Source organism: Acinonyx jubatus, chromosome C1, assembly GCF_027475565.1.
Source record: "Acinonyx jubatus isolate Ajub_Pintada_27869175 chromosome C1, VMU_Ajub_asm_v1.0, whole genome shotgun sequence".
NCBI classification, from domain to species: domain Eukaryota; kingdom Metazoa; phylum Chordata; class Mammalia; order Carnivora; family Felidae; genus Acinonyx; species Acinonyx jubatus.
Genome location: NC_069381.1, coordinates 19,074,645 through 19,097,370, shown reverse-complemented (window position 1 = coordinate 19,097,370; position 22,726 = coordinate 19,074,645). Strand labels below are relative to the sequence as shown.

Genomic DNA, 22,726 nt, shown 5'->3' with positions numbered 1-22,726 from the left:
GATCTTTTTTTCACTTTCAAGAGTAATTCATAAACTCGAGTGTTTGGTTACTGAGACTCAAAACCCAAAGCCCCAGGGAAGTTACATTTACAGCAAGAAAGTGCAACTAGGGGCGCCTGGGTGGCTCAGTGCGTTAAGCGCAGTGGGACTCGGGCTCAGGTCATGATCTCACAGTTGGTGGGTTCGGACCCCCCATCGAGCTCTATGCGGATAGCTCAGAGCCTGGAGCCTGCTTCACATTCTGTGTGTGTCTCCCCTCTCTCGGCCCCTCCCCCGCCCACTCACTGTCTGTCACAAGTAAACATTTAAAAATTTTTTAAAAAGTGCAACCAACACAGCAAAAAGCATATAAGCATATATTCCTTATGCAGTGTCGCGAACGCGTTGACACAGCACAGTCGCGGGAAAGCGACTCTCGAGTCAGAAGACCCGTCACAAATGACGTGAAGGCCTCGGTTAAGGGCAAGGAGCGAACCCACGGTTAAAGCCTCCGGCGGGAGTTAAGGAAAGGGGCGGGGCTTGGGGGCAGGGCGGGGCGCGCGCCGGGGCGGTGCCTGCGCCGGCGGCCACGTCCTGGCTCGGCCCCCCAGCGTTGGCGCGAGATCCGAACGCCGGCGGCGGCCGTTATAGCCCTTCCCTGAGGCCGCGGGACCGGCAGCAAGAGCCACGCGTCTTGTGGGCTGGGTGTCCGCGGCGGCCATGAGGCGGAGAGGCCCGGAGGAGGAGGCCTGCGGCGTGTGGCTGGACGCGGCAGCGCTGAAGAGGCGGAAAGTGCAGGTGGGCCGTGGGCGCGCGGGAGGGTGTTGGGGGAGGGGTTAGGGACCTGGAGGCGTGAGAGGGGAGGTGATGGAGGTAAAGTCGGGGACCAAGAAAGGAACGGCTTTGGGAATTCAGAGGCGAGAGGGACTGGAGCCTAAAGAAGGGTGAAAAATGGGGTTTGGGAAGAGTGGAGAGGAATGGGGCGGGGGGGAAGGCAGGCAGGCTGTGGATGGGTAAGGAAGAGACTGGGACTGCAAGGCTTCCAGGTGTGGGGGGAGGGTGGACAGAAAATGTGCTCCGAGGAGTGTTGTTTTTTTGTTTGTTTTTTGAGTAGAACTATGCTTGACATTCAATATCCTGGTAGTTTCAGGTGTACATCATAGTGATTCAACATTTACACATTAAGAAGTGATCCCCACGATAAGTCTAGTTGCTGTGGTCACCATACAGTTACTACGATATTATTGTAACTACAAAGTTACTACAGTGTTATTGACTATAGTCCCTTCGCTGTACTTGACCTCCCATGACTTATTTTATAATCGGAGGTTTGTGACTTAATCCTCTTCACCTGTTTCAATCCCCTTCACCTGTTTCGCCGGCTCCCTGCGCCTCCCCCTTCTGGTAACGAACAGTTTGTTTCTTATACCTGTGTATCTGTTTCGGTTTTGTTTGTTCTTTTGTTATTTAGATTCCACATATGAGTGGAGTCAGACCTATTTGTCTTTTTCTGTCTAGCTTATTTCACTTAGTGTAATACCCTTTAGGTCCATCCATGCTGTATGTCAGGATTTCATTTTTTTTTCTTTTTTTTAAAAGATTTATTTATTTTGAGAGAGCGCCCGCAAACGGGGGAGGGGCCAACGGAGAGGGTAGAGAATCTCAAGCAGGCTCTGTGCTGTCAGCGCAGAGCCAGATGTGGGGCTCAAGGTCACAAACCCAAGTCAGGACTGTGAGATCATGACCTAAGCCGAAATCAAGAGTCATATGCTCAGCTGACTGAGCCACCCAGGCGCCCCAGGGTTTCATTCTTGATGGCTGAGTAATATTTCGTTGTAGGTATTATCACATCTTCTTTATGTTTATCGATGGATACTTGGGTTGCGTCCATATCTTGGCTGTTGTAAATAATACTGCAATGAATATAGGGGTGCATGTATCTCTTCCAACTGGTGTTTTCATTTTCTTCAGGTAAATACCCAGAAGTGGAATTATTGGAGCATATGGTAATTCTAGTTTCAATTTTTTTTTTTTGCTTTTTTTTTTTTTAATGTTTATTTTTAAGAGAATGTGAGTGCAAGCAGTGAAGGGGCAGAGGGGGGCGGGACAGAGGATTCCATGGGGCTCCAACCCACAAACTGTGAGATCTTGACCTGAGCGGAGGTTGCTTAACTGACTAAGCCACCCAGGCGCCTTATTTTTAATTTTTTGAAGACCCTCCATATTGTTTTCCATAGTAGCTGCACCAGTCTGTGTTCCCAGCAACAGTGTATGAGGGTTCCCTTTTCTCCACATCCTCTCCAACACTTGTTATTTTTTATCTTTTTGATACTAGCCATTCTAACAGGTGTGAAGTAATGTCTCACTGGGGCTTTGATTTACATTTCCCTGATGGTTAGTGACGTTGAGCACCTTTTCAGGAGTGTCTCTCGGCCATCTGTATGTCTTCTTTGGAAAAATATCTTTTCAAATCCTCTGCCCACTTTTTAATCTTTTTTTTTTTTTTTTTTTTTATACTAAGTTGTGTCAGTTCTTTATTTTGGATGTTAACTTCTTACTGAATGTGTGATTTGTAAATATCTTCTCCCATTCAGTGGGTTGCCTTTTTGTTTTGTTGATGGTTTCCTCTGCAAAAGCATTTTAGTTCAGCGTAATCCCCTGTGTTTATTTTAGCTTTTGTTGTCCTTGCCTGAGGATTCGGGTCCAAAGAACTGCTAATATGGGCATCAAAGAGCTTATTGCCTTTCATTCTAGCAGTCTTCTGGTTTCAGGTCTTAACATTAAGGTCTTTAATCCATTTTGAATTTATTTTTATATATGGTGTTAAGATAGTGGTCCAGTTTCCCCAGCACCATTTATTGAAGAGACTATCTTTTCCCCATTGTATATTCTTGCCTCCTTTGTAGTAGGTTCACGGATCATATACTTGTGGGTTTATTTATGGGCTCTCTAGTCCATTGACCTATGTATGTGTCTTTGTGTCAGTCCCGTACTGTTTTACTATAGCTTTGTAGTATAGTTTGAAATCAGGAAGCATGATATTTATAGCTTTGATCTTCTTTCTCAAGATTGCTTTGTCTGTTTGGGGTTCCATACAAATTTTAGAATTATTTGTTCTAGTTTTGTGAAAAATCGTATTTTGATGGATTGTATTGGATTTGTAGGTTGTTTGGGGTAGTATGGATATTTTAACAATATTCTTCCAGTCCCTGAGCACGATTTTTCCACTTATTTTTATCATTTTCAATTTCTTTTATCCATGTCCTACAGTCTTCAGAATACAGGTCTTTTTATCTCTTTGGTTAAATTTATTCCTAGGTATTTTTTTTCTTTTTGATGCAACTGTAAATGGATGCAACTGTTTTCTTAATTTCTCTTTCTGATAGCTCCTTATTAGTGTATAGAAATGCACCTGTAGGGGTGCCTGGGTAGCTCATTCGTTTGGATGTCCGACTTCAGTCAGGTCATGATCTCACAGTTTGTGGGTTGAAGCCCTGTGTTAGGCCCTGTGCTTACAGCTTGGAGCCTAGAACCTGCTTCTGATTCTGTATCTCCCCCTGTCTCTGACCCTCCCCCACTCATGCTCTCTCTCTCTCTCTCACAAAAATAAATAAACAACAACAACAACAACAAAAAAGTAATCAGTCTAGGGCCACCTAGGTGGCTTAATTGGTTGAGCGTCTGACTTCGGCTCAGGTCATGATCTCACGGTTCACGGGTTCGAGCCCTGCCTTGGGCTCTGTGCTGACAGCTCAGAGCCTGGAGCCTGCTTTGGATTCTGTGTCTCCCTCTCTCTGCCCCTCCCCAACTCACACGCTGTCTCTCTCTCAAAAACAAAACAAAACATAAAAAAAATTTTTAAAGTAATCAGCCTAAACTAATACATATGCCAAAGGGACACATTTTGGGGTGGCAAATTTTGCTCCCTTACAGTGGCTACAATCTCCTGAACAAAGTAATTGATGACTGTTAAAAAGTGTCTTACAACTCAAGTCATTTTTTATTCTTATTTAATGTTTATTTATTTATATTTGAGAGACAGAATGCGAACAGGTGGGGAAGGGTCAGAGACAGAGGGAGACGCAGAATCCAAAGCAGGCTCCAGGCTCCTGAGCTGTCAGCACAGAGCCCGACACAGGACTCAAATCCACAAACCGAGAGATCACAACCTGAGCTGAAGTCAGATGCTTAACCGACTGAGCCACCCAGGTGCCTCTAAAATCATTTTTAAAAACCGTTTCTTTGTTTATTTATTTATTTAGAGAGAGAGTGTGAGCAGGGGAGGGGCAGAGAGAAAGGGAGAGAGAAAATACCAAGCAAGCTCCATAGTGTTAGCTCAGAGCCTTACGTGAGGCTCCATCTCACTAACGTGAGATCATGACCTTAGTGGCAGTCAAGAGTTGGATGCTTAACTGACTGAGCCACCCAGGCGCCCCTAAAGTCATTAAAAATAATTTTTTTAATGTTTATTAATTTTTGAGAGAGAGAAACAGAGTGTGAGTGGGGGAGGGACAGAGAGAGAAGGAGACACGGAATCTGAAGCAGGCTCCAGGCTCTGAGCTGTCAGCACAGAGCCCAGTGTGAGGCTTGAACTCATGAACCGTGAAATCATGACCTGACCTGAAGTTGGATACTTAACCGACTGAGCCACCCAGGTGCCTCCATTAAAGTCCTTTTTTTGAGAAATAACAAACCACCTGTTCCTTAAAACAAATTTTTTTTTTTACTTGAAAATGTTTTTCCGGGGGGGAGGGGGGGCCAGTAGCAGTGCCTAGGTGGCTCAGTTCGTTAAGAGTCTGACTTTGGCTTAGGTCATGATCTCACCACTTGTGAGTTCGAGCCCTGCATCAGGCTCTCTGTCAGCACAGAGCCTGCTTCGGATCATCTCTCTCCCTCTCTTTTGCCCCTCCTTCACTTGCATGTGCCCACACTCTCTCTCTCTTTCTAAAAAGTAAATATTAAAAAAAGCATATTTGGGGTAGGTATTACAGTTTGTCTGGTAATGATTTAAAATGTATGGGATATACAGTGAAATATCTACCTAATACTTTTAACCATCCTTGACCCATCTCAGAGGCCACAACTTTCTTGTGTATCCTTCCAGAGATATTCTGTATGTGTACAAGCAAATACAATATCTATTCCTTCATATAAGTAGCATATTCTACATTGTTCTGCAACTTGCTTTTTCTCACTTGTTGTTGCATCTTATGTATCATTTCATATGCATTCACAAAGAGCTGCTTTATTCTTTTTTAAAGACTATATAGTATTCCATGATGTGGAATAGTATCCATTGCATGCAGTAGTTTGCCTTAGTCTACTCAGGCTGCCATAACGAACTACTGTTGACTGAGTGGCTTAAACAACAGAATTCATTCTCTCACAATTCTGGGAGCTGGAAGCCCAAGATCAGGGTGACAGCTTGGTCCAGTTCTGGTAAGGACTTTCTTCTTGGTTCACAGACAGTGAGCTGCCTTCTCCCCATGTGCTCCCATGGCCTTTTCTTGGTGCATGTGTGTGGAGAGAAATGTGTGTTAAAAGTTTTGTTTGTTTTTTAGAGAGCACATGTGTGAGCAGGGGAGGGGTAGAGGGAGGGAGAGAGAGAATCTTAAGTAGGCTCCATGCCCAGCCCAGCGCAGGAGCCCAACACAGGGCTCCATCTCATGGCTGTGAGATCATGACCTGAGCCGAAATCAAGAGTCAGACACTCAACCAAAGGAGCCACCCAGGCGTCCCTAAAATTTTCTATTAAATTTTGTTGAAAACTTTGGTTCTCTGACTAGTTCCTTTTCCTCTAACTTTTTAAGACTTCCAGCCCAGAGCAAAGTACTAAAGATTCCCTTTCACAGGATGTAGAAACCTGCCTTTCCCTAAAGCAGCTATCAAATAGGCACACATTTGTTTGAGTTTTAATGTCAGGCATTAAGGCAGTTGCTAGTGGCCAAGTGTTTTAGAAAACATGCCCCTTCCCACTTGATCTCTAAACATAACTGTCTGTTATTTTGGGGAGACTACTGGGGTGGTTTGTAGTCTGGCTGGAAGATAGATACTGATGAGTTTGGAGTGAGTTTGCTTCTCTCCTGGTTCCACAGACATGGCAAGCTCAGCCTCATTCCCTAGGCCTTGGTATGGAGGCTACTGTATTTGTTTTCATTTCAGTGTTTTTTTTTTTTAATTTGAGAGTAATATATGTTTGTAAAAAAAAAAAATAAGTATAGAACTGTATTCAGTAAAACACCCAAAATACACAAAACAAAAGAGTAAAAAGCTTCATTGATGGTAGCTACTTTTAACAATTTGGTATCCTTTGAGACATTTTCTATGTATATAAATCTGTTTTCCCCACAAATGAGATGATATCAAACATTTTTCTGCTGTTCATCTTTCATTAAATACATGATGGGAGAACTTTCCATGTGAGACATGAGTTTTAGTATGAGTTTTTGAAAAGGCCATCTTGTTTACATGGTTTTTAGATTTTGTATTTTAACTTTGATACCTCTATATTAAAATATTGAAGAATATTTCTAAGATTTTTCTACACAATAAAGAAGTAAGAAGATTCAGTATGTGTTTTGTGTATTTGCTGTCTCTTAGGTGTACTATATTCAAAATGTCATTATATTGGGGCACCTGGGTGGCTCAGTCGGTTAAGCGTCTGACCTCGGCTCAGGTCATGATCTCACGGTTTGTTAGTTCGAGCCCTGCGTCCGGCTCTGTGCTGACAGCTCAGAGCCTGGAGCCTGCTTCGGATTCTGTGTCTCCCTGTCTGTCTGCCCCTCCCCAGCTCATGCTCTGTCTCTCAAAAATAAATAAATGTAAAAAAAAAAAATCATTACAACTCAAAAATAATTTCTATTTCTTCACCTATAATGCAGAAGGTTTCTTACCCTTGAAATACATGCAGCAGAGAAGGAGAAGAGGGCCTAACTAAGGAGACAGAAATGTGAAGCTGTCAGAAATCTTGGCTGAGGCATCAGTGGTTTGTTTCTTGGCCAGCCTTGGCAGAACGCTGAATGCCACTGTGCGGCTTTACTAACACTCAGTCCATCAGCAAATCTCTGGATTCTGCCTTCAACTGTGTTTATAATCTCATAATTTCCTACTCTTTCTACCACTGCTGCCCGAGTCAGAATGAGAGTGACCCTTTGCTCACTGTTAATTTTAACCATCTAGTGATTTCCTATCTTTGGTAAAACCCGGAATCTCTGAGGCTTGCAAGGGAAGATTTGGCTATGTATGTCCTCTCACACATTTTAAATATTTTTTATGTTTTATGTTTTATTTTATCTATTCAAGAGAGAGAAAGAGAGAGACAGGGTGGGTGGAGGAGAGGGGCAGAGAGAGAGAGAGAGAGAGAGAGAGAGAGAGAGAGAATCCCAAGCAGGCTCCCTCTCACATGTTAGACCTCATCTCCTTTTCTCTGCCTCACTCTGCTCTAGTCATACTGGTCTTCCAACCAAGCGTATCTCTGCAGGGACTTTTATACACCTCACTTCAAATACATAGGGATTAAAATGCCACATGGCTCTGCTCTTTCATTTGTTTGGATGTCAACTTAACATTGAGTCCACTTCTTAACCACCATAAAAATGCCTTTCACTTAGCGCCTACTCCCCATACTCCCTAACACCTTAGTCTTGTTTTATTTTTCTCTGTAGCCCTTTTACCATCAGATATACTACAATACTACATATTTACTTTTTCATTTATTATTTTCCTCTACTAGAATGAAAGTTGCATTGGGCAGTCCTTCAAACAGTGGCACGTAGTAGGTACTCAGTAAAAACTGATTGAGTGACTGAACTGATCCATCTGAGCTTTTAGATAAAACCTTTTAGATACGGTTATAGTTGCTGATTCTATTTTTCTCACTCTGATGAGAAGATAAGTGGGAGGACGTTGAGCTTTTTAGAGCAAAGATGGCCTGGAGCCCTCTGGTAAAATGTCAAAGTGTTTAACCAAAAAAAAAAAAAAGAAGAAGAAAAAATAGAGGAGAAAAGTATTTCACTGAAACTGAACAGGCTTAATAATAATAATACTGAAATCCATTGTAGCAACACTATATTAGGGTCAGTACTATAATACTGATACGGGTCTGTAAATGTAACTTAACAAATGTTTATCAATGTGATCTTTATGTAATGGCTTATGTTTTGTAAAACTTCTTTACATGTATTGTTTGACCTAACTTTCTCAGTAAGCTTTGTGAGGGAGGTGAGATGATCTCCATTTTGCAGACAAAGAAATTGAAGTTAGGCTAGAAATTTCCTCAAGATCACTTCGGAGTAAGTGCAGCTCTAAGGCTCGATTCCAGGTCTTCTGACTCTTGGTCCAGTGTGTTTTTCATCATGTGTAAGGTGTCCTCAGATGATAAAAAGGTGGATAAGATGGTTCCAATCCTGGTAGCATGGGATATGTAGGTACACACATAACTGTCAGACAGACTATAAGTGCCTTAGTGGTGTAAGGAAATTCTAAGCATTTAGAGAACGACGAGATTATTTTTTATAGTGGGTGAAGGAGTGGTGGTTTAAAAATATGTCCACAAATTCTTTGATACGCCTTCCTTTAAAAGGTGGAGATTAAGCAACCCCCCACGTGTGGGCTGTGCTTAGTGACTCTGATGACTAGAATGTGATGGAAGTGTTAATGTTAGAATTCTGAGGCTAGGTCATAAATAGCATTGCGGCTTCAGCCTCATTGTCTCTTTAGGGGAAGTCAGCTGTCATGTTGTGCGGATATGCAGGCAGCTTTATAGAGGAACCTTACTGTGTTTGCCAACAGTTGTGTGAGTGAGCCACCTTGAAAGTGTATATTGCTGTCCTGGTTGATATCTTAAATGCAACCTAATGAGATTGTGAGCCAGAACCACCCAGATAGGCTGCTCTCAAATTCCTGATGCACAGAAGTTGTGAGATAATAAATGTTGTTTTAAGCTGCTAAGTGTTGTGGCAGTGTGTTAATGCAGCAATAGAAAGCTAATGCAGATTTTGGTTCTGGCAGTGGAGTGCTGCCTAACAAAAACCGAAAATGGGGGAGTGGCTTTGGAATGCGGCAGTGGGTGGCAGCTGGAAGGACTTGGAAGGGAGTGCTAGTGAAAGCTTGAAGAGCTTTTAAAAACTGCTTTTAGAACTAGGATGGTCTTTGAGGAAGCTGTGGGTGAGGGTTTAAAGGAAAGTGAAAATAATGTTACTGGAAATTAGAGGAAAGGGGATCCTTGTTACGTAGTGACAGGAGGTTTATTACAACTACTGCTGGCTGTAGTGAGGTGGAAGGTGGAGAACGTACTTAAGGAACTGGGTGATGTGATGCAGCTAAGGAGATTTCTAGGCAGTACCGAAGGTGTTACCTCGTTTCTTCTTGCTGGTTATAGCAAAGTGTCAGAGGAGAGACAGGAGCTAAAGGAAGCCTCTTAAACAAAGAGGAGCCTAAACTTGCCGGTTTTGACAATTCTCAGCCAATTCAGGTGGCACACAGTGGACTTTTCTTTGCAGGAAGTTTTTAAGTTACTAATTTAATCTCTTTACTTGTTATAGGTCTATTCAGATATACACTTGGAAAGATAGTCGATATCATTAGTCACTAGGGAAATGCAAATCAAAACCACAAGGAGATAACCACTTGGCACCCACTAGAATGGCTATAATCAAAAAGAGAATACCAAGTTGTTATCAACTTGGAGAAACTGGAACCCCCATACATTGCTGGTGCACGTATAAAACGGTAGAGGCAGTTTGCAGGACGGTTCGGCAGTTCCTCAAAACGTTCAACGTAGTTACCTATACGTTCAACGTATGACCTGGCACTTCTGCCTTTATGTGTATACCCGAGATATGAAAAGATATTTTCACAAAAAACTCGTACACCAATGAGTGAATGTTTGAATGTTTGTAGCAACATTTCCTGTAATAGTAAAGAATAAAAACAGCCCAGTCGCCCGACAATGATGAATGGATAGATAAAAGGGTATATCCAAACAATGGAATATTATTTGGCAATAAAAAGGGACTAAAGTTCATACACCTGCTGCAAGCTGGATGAACCTCCAAAACACACTCAGTGAAAGAAGCCAGTCACAAAAGACCAGCTGTTGTATGATGTATGAAAGGTCCGGAATAGACAAATCTCTAGATACATAAAAGTAAGTCAGTGTTTCCTGGGGCTAGGGTGGGGTGGGAATGGGGAATGACTGCTAATGGGTACAATGAAAAATGTTCTAAAAGTAGATAGTGGTGATGTTTATACAACTCTATTAAAAAACACTTAACTGTACACGTAAGTAGGTGAATTTTATGGTATGTGGATTATATCTCTGTTAAAAAGGTTATATATCTGTTATGTAGTTGTTAAAAAGCTGTTAAAAATGTAGGGGAGTTGAAGGTGAGACTAGGAGGGTAATAGTACCATGTGGTGGGAAATTCATGGAAGGCATTTGACATAACAGTCTCCAAGATTAGCCCAGTTGTACTTACGTGAAAGTAAGTGGTACACTGAAAGTTTAGAGGAATTTGGAGGATAGTGCAGAAATTTAGGCAAGAGATGACAAGGGCCTAATTCAGAATAGTATAAGTTTAAATTGTTATTTTTGGCGGATTATCGCTTTCTATGGATATATTTAAAACATGGTTATGCTCAAGAAGGACGCCTGGGTGGCTCGGTTGAGTGTCTGCCTCTTGGGTCTTCGACCCTCTTGGGTCGTCATCTCACAGTTTGTGGGTTTAAGCCCCTCTTCGGGCTCTGCACTGACAACTCAGAATCTTCTTGGGATTCTCTCTGCCTCTTTCTCTGCCCACATACCCCTACCGCTACTTGAGTTAGCTCTCTCTCAACAATAAATAAACACTACAAAGAAAAAAAAAAGAAGGACCTAAATGTGGGCTTGGTAGGAGTTGGGAAGTCTCTTAAATGTTTTTAAACTGTGGCTTTTGTCCAGTTATCTGCAGCCCTTGGCATCTCTCCTTTTTTAAAGGACGTTTGCATTTTCCCTTTAGTTCTGTTTACATTTAGGAGCCAGAAATTGGGACTGGAGTAAGTAGATGATTGTAGAGAAAAAAGAAAAAAAAAAAAAGTCTTGAAATAGTGTTTGGAAATTGGGAGAATAGATATAACACGGGCTGGTTGTATGTACAGTTGAGCCTTGAACAACACAGTTTGAACTGCGTGGGTCTATTTGCAGGTTTTTTTTTTTGATAAATACAGTACAGTCCTGTAAATATATTTTCTGTTCCTTATGATTTTCTTAATATTTTCTTTTCTCTAGCTTACTTTATTGTAAGAATACATATAATGTATGTACATACATATAATGTAATGTGTTAGTTGACTGTTATCAACAAGGCTTTTGGTCAACAGTAGGCTATTAGTAGTTAAGTTTTTGGGGGAGTCAAAAGTTGTGTGTGGATTTTCAACTGTGTGGGAGGGTCGGTGACCTTAACCCTCACATTGTTCAAGGGTCAACTGTATATATTGTGTGTGTGTACACACAAACACACACACATACACAGTAATTCTTTTCACAAAGTTGACACCTTCCAGGGGGACTTGAAGATTTGTTCCAGAGTGGGGGTTTCTGCTCCATTGCATTTTATTTAAGGCACCTGCTTTGCAATTTAAGTGAACACAGTGCTCTTCTTTTCGCATGGGACCATCATCTCTGCTATTGAGAGGGCCACATTTGGCCATTGCTGTACTGGAAGTAGTTAAAATCAGGAAGCTTAAACAGACCTTCAGTACATAGTCTTATTAGGGCAACATTGATGGCATGTGTATGAAAACACCGTACTATAATGATCTGGTATGCGGGACATTCTTTAAGTGAGAAAAATCTCATTAGCAAGAAGTGCCCTTTTTATGAGACTTAGTAATGCTAATGGATGTAGACATATCAGGTCTTCAGTTTAGTTGTGACACTTAAAAGAAATTGCTTTTTGCTGTTACCCCTGTTGAAGTTGTCATTAGGTTAAGATGAAAAATCAGTGCCGGGTGGTTGCAGAGAAGATTCCTGTAACAGATTTTGTATTGTTAGATTATTTTGGGAGGAAAACCTTTAGTTTTCCATGGGTGTACTTCTCATCCAGTCTGTGCTCTGGACCTATGGGTGACACCAATTACAGTGACAGGAGCTCACCTTGGCTTTGATCACAGTATTGGAAAAGGCTTAATGTTTTCTGAGAGCTTTGTTGATGTTGAAAATGTAACGAGTAGTTACATATATAAAACAACCAGAATGTTTCCTTCCTATATACCCACTTTCTTCCTAAAATATTTACTGAATTAAGTGCTCACTCTGTGCATTAAGCTAGTTCTGTGGAGGACAGAAAAAAAGTATGTGAATCAAATTTTGATACCAGGATTTTGTCAGGTAAGTCTTGAAATACCAAGTGATAAATGCCAAGTTTGTAAGGGGAAGAGATCACCTCTGGTTGTTGGAATCAGGAATGCTTGGGGCTAAACTGAAGTATATGTAGCATTCCAGACTTGGGTGTGAAAAAGGCCCTTCTGTGTGAGGCACAGAAATGAGCAAGGTGGAGGCCATAATAGGAACTGGCATATAGGTAAGTATTATGCTACAGTATACACAGAGGTTTTGGTAATGGAGAAAAAGGTAAACTGGAATCATTGATGTGTGCGGTCTGAGAGTTGGTACTTTATGCTACAAGGTAGTAGAGAAATGATTGATAGAGTTTGAGCAAGATGGTATGCTGACTGTTATACTACAAGAAGATTAGTCTAGTTATTGGGTGGGGGACTCATTGAAACAGGTATTGAATGAGGGCCTGACCAGTTAAGAAACTATTGTAATAGTCTAGGACTAGGCAAGAGTTTATGATATCTGAACTAGGATAATGTGTTATTTGTTTCACAGGTTTGGAGAGCTTGAAGCAAGTTTTGAATGAATACTTTATTATTATTCATTCAACCAAGCTCATTTATGTTGGAGATGATGGGAATCTTGGCAGCTTTTCTGGGTCAGACCCCTTAAACAGTCCTCTTTTGGGTGTCCTTATTAGCTAGCATCACTTTCAGCGTGACTTGATAAGGTGTGACAGTGACTGATTGGAAAAGGTTTTCTGTGAGAGACTGAGGAGGAGGGGGGACTTGGAGAAGTGGGAAGAGAGGAGTATGGGATCTCAAGCATAAAAGAAGTAGGGCAAAAAGAAACACGTGTTCGTATTTTTTCAAAGCTATCAGTATATAAGGGTAATGAGATTTCATACATAAATTCAAGACCAGTGACCATAATGAAAAAAGTACGTTGGATCAAAGTATATACTAGACTTGAAGGCCATATGAATCATAAAAAAGGGGAATTAAATTGGTTTGAAAGCAGAACTTTAAGACAGACTTGCAGATAAATTATTGGAAGAGATAAAAATAGAACGAGGTCTAAACTGAACTTCAATGCCATGGAAGCACAAACATCTTCCAATAGTTAGAAGGGTGAATTATATGATCCCAGATCTGCTTTGATAATAGAGTTGTCTTTAAGAAAAGGCCATACTTTTGAGGTGATTTGCAGCCAAAAGAAACATTGTTCTCTGTAGAAATACATCCCAGGGGATCCTTGTGATAGCAATAGCAGGGCCTCCAGTGGTTGTAGGAAGTCAGTTACTCCTACCATTCTGAAAGAAGAAAACTCAATGGGACCATGAATGTGATAATGCCAAAGGACTAGAGATGCTTTGGGTTGGAGGGAATGTATTTCTTGAAGTTAGATTCTTTGAGGCATTCTTACAGGGTAAGAATTGTTAATACCTAGGCTGTGGCTTACCAACGTGTTTGGTTCTGTACGAACCCTGTGCCTTTTAGACAGGCTTTCTTACACTGTGTAATATACACACAAGGGTTGGATCTATTTTGAGGTAAGGATAATGAGCTAAAGGACTGTACCTGGGTCCCCTCAGTTCCAGATGACCTGTGCTCACTCATTTCACTGAGATAAACATAGTTCCTTAAAGCCATAAGTCTTGTAAGGGAGTTATAACTGTGGGGACATTGTCACTCCTGATACTGCTCTGACCTGAGGAAAGAATGTTCTATTCCTGCTAAGATGGCCAACTTGGTGAAAAGCTTTATTCCAAGATGTTTTGCTAATTGAGGTCTTACTGTTATCTGGTAATGTGTAGTTTCTATAAGTCTGCTTTATAGGACTTTGTATTTAAAAAAAAACAATTCCAGTAGAGTTAACATACAGTGTTAAATTAGTTTCAGGTATTCAACATAATGTGTAGTTTCTGTAAGTCTTCTCTATAGGACTTAGTATTTTTTAAAAACTTTAATTCCAGTATAGTTAACAGTGTTAAATTAGTTTCGGTGACTTAGTATCTCATGTATTATTACTCCAGGCTCATCAAGATCAGCGTACTCGTCAGCCCTTCACCCAGCATCCCACCTGCCTCCCCTCTGGTAACCACCTGTTTGTTCTCTATAGTTAAGAGTTTGTTTTTTGGTTTGTCCTTTTTTCCTTTGTTCATTTGTTTTGTTTCTTCCACATATGAGTGAAATCATATGATATTTGTCTTTCTCTGACTGATTTTGCTTAGTGTTATACTCTCTAGGTCCATCCATGTTGCAAATGGCAAGATTTCATTCTTTTTTATGGCTGAATAATATTCTATTCCATATATATATATATATATATATATATATATATATATCACATCTTCTTTATCCATTCGTCTGTCAGTGGACACTTAGGCTGCTTCCATATTTTGGCTATTGTAAATAGTGCTGAAATAAACATAGGAGCACATATATCCTTTTGAATTAGTGTTTTTGTATTCTTTCGGTAGATACCCAGTAGTGAGATTACTGGATCATATGGTAATTCTTTAAACAAAAAAAAATTTTTTTAATGTTTATTTCTGAGAGAGAAAGAGAGCATGCAAGTGGAGGAGGGGCAGAGGAAGAGGGGAGTGAGGATCCAAAGCTGGCTCTGTGCTGACAACAGAGAGCCTGATGCGGCTTGAACTTAAGAACTGCAAGATCATGACCTGAGCCATGCCAGACACTGAACCAACTGAGCCACCTAGGTGCCCAGGTAGTTTTGTGGGGTTTTTTGTATTAAAAATGTTTGTTTATTTTGAGAGAGAGAGAGAGATCGAGCAGGGGAGGGGGAGAGAGAGAGAAAATCCCAAGCAGGTTCTGTATTGTCATTACAGAGCCCTACGCGGGGCTTGATCTCAGGAACCCATGAGATCATGACCTGAGCCGAAGTTAAGAGTCGGAGGCTTAACTGACTGAGCCACCCAGGTGCCCCATGGTAGTTCTATTTTTAATTTTTGAAAGAGCCTTCATTCTGTTTTCCACAATGGCTGTACCAGTTTGCACTCCCAAGGTGTACAGGGGTTCCTTTTTCTCCACATCCTTGCTAACACCTGTTGTTTCTTGTTTTTTATTTTAGCCATTCTGACAGGTGTGATATGTCATTAGTTTTGATTTGCATTTCCCTGATGATGAGTGATGATGAGCATCTTTTCATGTCTGTTGGCCATCTGTATATCTTTGGAGAAATGTCTGTTTGTGTCTTCTGCCCATTTTTTAATTGGATTATTTGAGGGTGTTTTTTTTTTTGTTTTTTTTGTTTTTTTGGGGTTTTTTTGGTGTTGAGTCATATAAGTACTTTATATACTTTGGATATTAACCCTTCATTGTATATATCATTTACAAATACCTTCTCCCCTTCGGTAGGTTGTCTTTTAGTTTTGTTGATAGTTTCCTTTGCTGTGCAGAAGCTTTTTATTTGGATGTCGTCCCCATAGTTTATTTTTGCTCTGCTTTTGTTTCCCTTGCCTCAGGAGACATCTAGAAAAATATTACAGCTGCTATCAGAGAAATTATTGCCTGTGATCTCTTCTAGGATTTTTATGGTTTCAGGCCTCACATTTAGATCCTTAATCCAATCCATTTTTAGTTTATTTTTGTGTAGGGTGTAATAAAGTGGTCCATTTTCTTTTTTTTTTTTTAAAGTTTATTTATTTATTTTGACAGAGCATGAGTAGGGGAAGGGCAGAGAGGGGGGCAGAGAGAGAGAGAGAGAGAGAAAGGGAGAGAGAGAATCCCAAGCAGGCCCTGCGCTGTCAGCATGAAGCCTGATGCAGGGCTCAAACTCACAAACTGTGAGATCATGGCCTGAGCTGAAGTCAGACACTTCGACTGAGCCACCAGGCACCCCTCATTTTCATTCTTTTGCATGTAGCTGTCCAGTTTTCTTAACACCATTTGTTAAAGAGACTTTTTCCTATTGCATGTTCTTGCCTCTTTTGTTGAAGATTAATTGACTATATAATTGTGGATTTATTTCTGGGCTTTCTGTTTCATTCTGTTGATCTGTGTGTCTATATTTGTGCCCGTACCATGCTGTTTTGATTACTGCAGCTTTGTATATAACTTGAAATCTGGAACTGTGATACCTCCAGCTCTGTTTTTCTTTTTCAAGATTGCTTTGGGTATTCAGGGTCTTTTGTGGTTCTGTACAAATTTTAGGATTGTTTGTTTTAGTTCTGTGGAAAAATATTGTTGGTATTTTGATAGGAATTGCGTTAAATATTTAGATTGCTTTGGGTAGTATGGACATTTTATCAATATTTGTCCCTCTAATCTATGAGCATGGAATATTTTTTTCATTTGTTTGTGTCATCTTTAATTTATTTCATCAGTGTTGTTTTTTTTGTTTTGTTTTGTTTACGTTTATTTATTTCTTTAGAGAGAGCATGAGCAGGGCAAGGGCAGAGAGAGAGGGAGAGAGAGAGAGAATCTCAAGCAGTCTCTGCACTGTCAGCGCAGAGCCTGACAGGGGGCTCGAACTCACGAATCATAAGATCATGACCTGAGTTGAAACCCAGAGTCAGATGCTTAACCTTAACCAACTGAGCCACCCATGTGCCCCCATCAGTGTTTTATAGTTTTGAGAGTACAGGTCTTTCACCTCCTTGGTCGTTTATTCTTAGGTATTTTATTATTTTTGGTGCAGTTGTAAATGGGATTGTTTTCTTAATTTCTCTTTCTGCTGCTTCATTATTAGTGTGTAGAAATGCAACGGATTTTGCACATTGATTTTGCATCCTGTACATTGATTTTGTATCCTGTAACCTTACTGAAATCATTCATCAGTTGTACTGGTTTTTTTGGTGGGGTCCTTAGGGTTTTCTATATATAGTATCATGTCACCTGCCAATAGTGAAAGTTTTATTTCTTCTTTACCAATTTGGATGCCATTTATTCTTTTTTTTTTTTTTTTTGTCTGATTTTTGAAGCTAGGACTTCCAATACTATGTTGAATAAAAGTGGTAAGAGTGGACACTTGTCTTGTTCCTGATCTTAGGGGAAAAGCTGTCAGTTTAAACTTTCACCATTGAGCATGATGTTAGCTGTGGGTTTTTCATATGGTCTTTATCATGTTGAGGTATGTTTTCTCTAAACCTACCTTGTTGAGAGTTTTTATAATGAATACATGTGGTACTTTGTCAAATGCTTTTTCTGCATATATTGAAATCATTTTGTTTTAAAGTTTATTTTGAGAGAAACAGACAGCATGAGCAGGGGAGGGGAAGAGAGAGAGGGAGAGAGAGAATCCCAAGCAGACTGCACCATCAGCACAGAGTCCAATGCAGGCTCAAAACTCACGAACCACAAGATCGTGACCTGAGCCGAAATCAAGAGTCGGACACTTAACCCACTAAGCCACCCAGGCACCCCATTGAAATTATCATATCGTTTTTATCCTTTTTCTTTTTGATGTGATATATATCATATTGATTGATGTGTGAATATTGAACCACCCTGTATCCCAGGAATAAATCCCACTTGATTGTGGTGAATGATTTTTTTTAAGTGTCTTGTTGGATTTGGTTTGCTAATATTTTGTTGAGGATTTATATGCATCTGTGTTTATCAGAGATATTGGCCTATAGTTGTCTCCTTTTGTAGTAGTGCCTTTATCTGGTTTTGATAACAGGATAATGCTGGCTTCATAGAATGAATTTGGAAGTTTTCCTTCCTCTTCAATTTTTGGGAATCATTTGAGAAGAATAGGTATTAACTCTCCTTTAAGTGTTTGGTAGAATTTACCTGTGAAGCTGTCTGGTCCTGGACTTTTGTTTGTTGGGAGTTTTTTGATTACTGATTCAATTCATTGCGGTAATCCATCTGTTCAAATTTTCTACTTCTTCCTGATTCAGTTTTGGGAGGTTATAGGTTTCTAGGAATTTATCCATTTCTTCTAGGTTGTCTGATTTGTTGGCGTATAATTTTTCATAATATTCTTACAATCCTTTGTATTTCTATGGTGTATGCAGGACTTGGCATTCTTGTAAGTCATTTAAATAACTGTATATTATTAGTCTTTTTTTCCCCCATAAGCTGTAAGCTTTACCAGGGCAGAAACAGTCTGTATATTTTTGTGCATCATTATATTCCCAGTCCCTAGCATATAGGTGCTAAAATACTTGTTTGCATTCTGTCTCACTATTTCCCATATCTAGGATGTGTCTCATAACATTTAGAGAGTGATGTGCCTACTTGGGCTTCCTCATAGCATGGCGGCCAGGTTCCAAGACTGAGCATTTCAGGAAAGCAAGACAGAAGTGCATGACATTTTTATGACCTAGTTTTGTAAACCATGTAGTGTTATTTCTATCATACTTTATTGGTCAGTCACAAAATTCTTCCGAAGTTCAAGGTGGGGGACTTCACAACTTAAGAGGAGGAGTGGCCACCTCAGTTTCTCCAAATTCCAGTCTCCATATATTTAATTAATCGACAGGTGATTCCAGGAAGAAAGCTAGGGTCATCATAGGGCTCACCTCATTTGTTTTTCTTCTCTCAGGGCTCACAATCCAATGCAATACCTGTTGTCCACCGTCTAAAATCAGTTGTGTTATGTATCTTATCCAGTTTTCTAGTTTTGTGTAGTGGAAGGGAAAGTTCCAAGCCAGTACTGCAAGTCAAAGTATGAGTTTTATATCAAGGAGTTCCTTCTTTTTTCACCAGTTAAAGTACATTTTAGTTTCCAAATGTAAAAATGAAGTCAGCTTTGGCTAGAATTAATAATTTGGGTTCAAGTTTCAGACCTATCTCCAATTTGTAGCATGAATGTTGGCAAATGCCATTTCTTCTTTGGTTTTCACACCAAACTGAATTGAGTATAGCCCCGTTCTCAGGTTACTTCTCAGGCATTTCTTAACCAGCAAGTCGAAACAAAACCAAATCACACTAAATAAAGATGAGGTTAGATTTATAGTTAGTTGGAAAACTTCCCAAATCTCTATGGTACATCTTCTAATTCATACTGTAAAGTATAAAGGGGCTGAAAGTGTGTAAGACTAGCTGTTTCATTGCTTTTCCTTCTAGTAATAACCAATTAGTATGAATCCCAGGAACTGTGTGTAAGCCTTTTATGTGAATTGACTCACCAAATCCTCCTAACAGCCCTATGGGATAGGTACTTTACTGTCCCCATTTCACACACGAGAATGAGACCTAGATTAAACAACTTGAAGAACATCACACAGTTAATAAGTAGCGGTGGCAGAATTGGGATTGATTTGAACCCAAGCTGTGTGACTGTGGAGCCGTGCTCTTAACCATATGTGGCTATTTGAAAACCACTAGGTATGTGTCCACTGCTGCTAATGTAGAATCATTATCTTTAAATATAAGAGAGAGTGTCATCCCTGAAATCACTTCAACAAATCCTGTTTAGTCAGCCTGATTTCCGTGGGGAAGCAGAAAGATTGGGCTATAGTTGGAATATGTGATTTGCTGAGAAAAATACCATCAGTATGGCAGGAAATGGTAGATGATGATGTACACAGCAAAAACTACCCAGAGACTAGGATAGGGTGGAGTCCAAAGGGTCCAGTAGGGTTCTGTGAGGATCACTGGTGTTTGTTGAATCTCTCCCATCTGGCACCTGTTTTGATATTAATAGGTTTTATTGTTCTTTTTCTCCCCCTTCTCAGACACATGTAATGAAGCCAAACACCAAAATGCTAACACTTTTTCCTGGAGAAAAAAAGGCTAAGATTTCCTTTACTCAAAGAATTGCACCTGCAGGCATTCGGCAGACCAGCATCGCTTCCTTCTTCACCTTGCAGCCAGGTATGGTGACCCGCCTGGGAATACCCAGGGAGCAGAAAGGAATGCATGCACTCTCCTCTGCTGCATCGTTTATGAGAAGTGGTGACACTAGTGCTTTGTGTTAAACTTAGTGACTTATTAGAAGAGGTTGTGTTATAAAACACAACAAAACCTCCCCTTCTGCAAAGCAATATATACGTGCTTTTACAAACATTTTCTTTCTGGTTCACTCAGTCTAATATTAAATATTTGTACTTCCTGACAGAGCGGTGAGGAGAAAGGTATACTTTGGGAGTTGGGGTGTGCAGGGGAGCTGACCTGCCATTAGTTAGGTCTTGGATTGGCCACAGTGAACAGTCTAAGATTATTTAATAGTAGGTGTTTCTGTATAAAGCTTCTCAAATTAGTCAAAGATGTGTTTTTGTTAGAAAGGTTGGCATAAAGTTGCTTGTGTCTCATCATCCTTTGGTAGTTCTTCGCTTACGTGTCCCTTTTCAGAGGATATGCTACCTCAGAGCAGGCTGGGGCTTACAGAGCAGGGTGTCTGCCAGATGAAGGGTGCTGGGAGAGCTTTAAGTCTTTTGATTCCCAGGATTGCATTGCATAAATCTTAAATTCACTCTTCCTGCCCCAAACAAGAACTTAAAATAAGCAACTTTTTGCTCTAAGTAACAAGGGCTAATTTTCTTCAAGGATGCTTCCTATTTCAAAATTCTGGCATGTTCTATAATCTGTTGAATTCTTAGGCAACGTTGAGAAATCTTTCACAAAACATGGTTTCTGCCCTATGATTCCTGTTGGAGGAAGAGGAAATCATTCAGCTTTGTTTGTAATTAGATCTTGGTATAATGGGCGGGAGGATTCCATGTAATTCATCAAGGCAGAACAGGATCCATTCCATGCCTGATCAAAGGGACAGGCTGAACATTAGCAGTTCCTTTTTATTGTCCTTCCTACTGGTTGACTTAGCATCCTGATGGTCTTTACTCCCTTTCCCATGAAATGTTTGCAGAGTGGGGCATTTAATGTTCTTTGCACTGTCACCAGTGCAGTTGTCACCGGTGAAAACTGTTTCACATACTTCTCAAAGGACGATATATTTAGCCAAAATCACTGTTTAGCAGAAACCGTGTTAAATAAAAAACAAAAGCAAAGTTGATGTGCCCTGTTAGACAAACCCCACATATGAAAACGCAGCCAGAAAAGTAGGCTGTGTGATCTGAGCATAACTAGCATGTTTGACTCTGTTAGGCAGATCACTGGAAGCATCCATATATTTGAGCAGCAGAGTATGAGGACTGTGTTTTAGAAAAATCATTTTGGAGAAAGTAGAGATTAAAAGCAGGAAGACCAGCTATAAAGGTGTGTGACAAGTCTGAGACCCCTGCACTAGGTAGTGGTGGTAGCTGATACTGATTTTAAAAAAACCCAGCTAAATCCTGCTCAGGGCAGAGTTTTCCTGCAGAGTAATATTTGCTCATGTCTGTCTTACTAGGAAGGACAACTGGTGGTGACCAGAGGAATGTTTCATCTCCTATAGAAAGTCAGACCAACAAAGAGTCTAAGAATGATGTAACCCAGCTAGACCATTTGATCCAGGGCTTAGGGGATGATTGCATGGCACCCCCATTAGCCACTTCAACCCCTGCAGACACCCAGGAAGCCGGACTTTCTCCACAGCCCCTCCAGGATTCTGGCCACCACAGAATGGGAACACCATTTTTGACTGTGCTGTCTTTGCTCCAGCCTGACACCTTAGTCTGTGCTGGAAAGACTAAAGCCTCTCCATCTTGTTCCTTCACCAAGAACTTGGAAGGTTCTCGCTCACTGGACCAAAAGGAGGAAGAGAAAGACTCTTCCTGGAAAAGGGAACGGCTTCATGGATCTAAGAAAAAGAACTATCAGGGTGTGGAGAGACCCATTAAACCACCTCGGGGCAAGGGCCATGAGCCCTTGGACAAGACGCCATTAGAAAAGGTGTCTGCAAAAGAAACCAGACAGACCCCGATCCTCTTTCAAACATACAGGGATTCCTGGAATGGGGAAAACACACACTCAGTGAAACAAAGCCCTTGTCCTATCCCTCTATTTTCTTGGGACAGTGAAAAGAATGACAAGGACTCTTGGAGTCAGCTTTTTACTGAGGATTCTCAGGGCCAGCGAGTCATTGCCCACAACTCTAGAGCTCCTTTCCAAGATGTAACCAACAACCAGAATCAGGGCTTAGGGCAGTTTTCTAGCAGCCGTTGGGCTCAGTGCCAGGAGACGCCCACTCAGTTAAATCTGCAGCCTGATTTGCTCTTTACCCAGGACTCAGAAGGTAATCAGGTTATCAGGCATCAAGTCTAAATGTCTTTATGACGGTTTTGTTCTAAAAGTACCTCGAAATGACAGAGCTGTAGGAAAATATTGGGGTGGGGGGTTGGGAGTGTGGGTGGGAGGGAGGCAAGGGATGACGTTATAATTGAGCATTTTCTTGGTGTAAATAAAGCAAATGGGGCCACTTGTTGAGGGGGTATGATGGTGCCTTTCCCTGAGGAAGAGGTGGCTGGTAAACTTGTGCGAGTCTCTGATGAGCAATGAGGAGGCAGGGCAGGTACTTATCCCTCCACTAAAGAGTCCCTACTCAGCCTGCAGAGCCACCTCTGTGCCCTTTCAGATG

General features: G+C 40.9%; 1 protein-coding gene across 5 annotated transcripts in view; it reads left to right on the top strand.

Moving 5' to 3' along the window:
* The first annotated feature begins 557 nt into the window (after window positions 1-557).
* AUNIP (aurora kinase A and ninein interacting protein) overlaps window positions 558-22,726 on the top strand; it is a 22,855-nt gene continuing 686 nt past the window's right edge. Inside the window, exons 1-3 of one of the 5 annotated variants that reach the window (XM_053209256.1) lie at window positions 558-777; window positions 19,947-20,085; window positions 21,560-22,384. In XM_053209256.1, the coding sequence (XP_053065231.1) occupies window positions 700-777; window positions 19,947-20,085; window positions 21,560-22,384 (1,042 nt within the window). In that variant the 5' untranslated portion in view covers window positions 558-699. Of the gene's footprint in view, window positions 778-4,037; window positions 4,189-8,683; window positions 8,774-8,955; window positions 10,127-19,946; window positions 20,086-21,559; window positions 22,385-22,726 lie in introns of those variants that run through there. The other 4 variants (XM_027060025.2, XM_053209263.1, XM_053209261.1 and 1 more) reach the window with 4 other exon arrangements.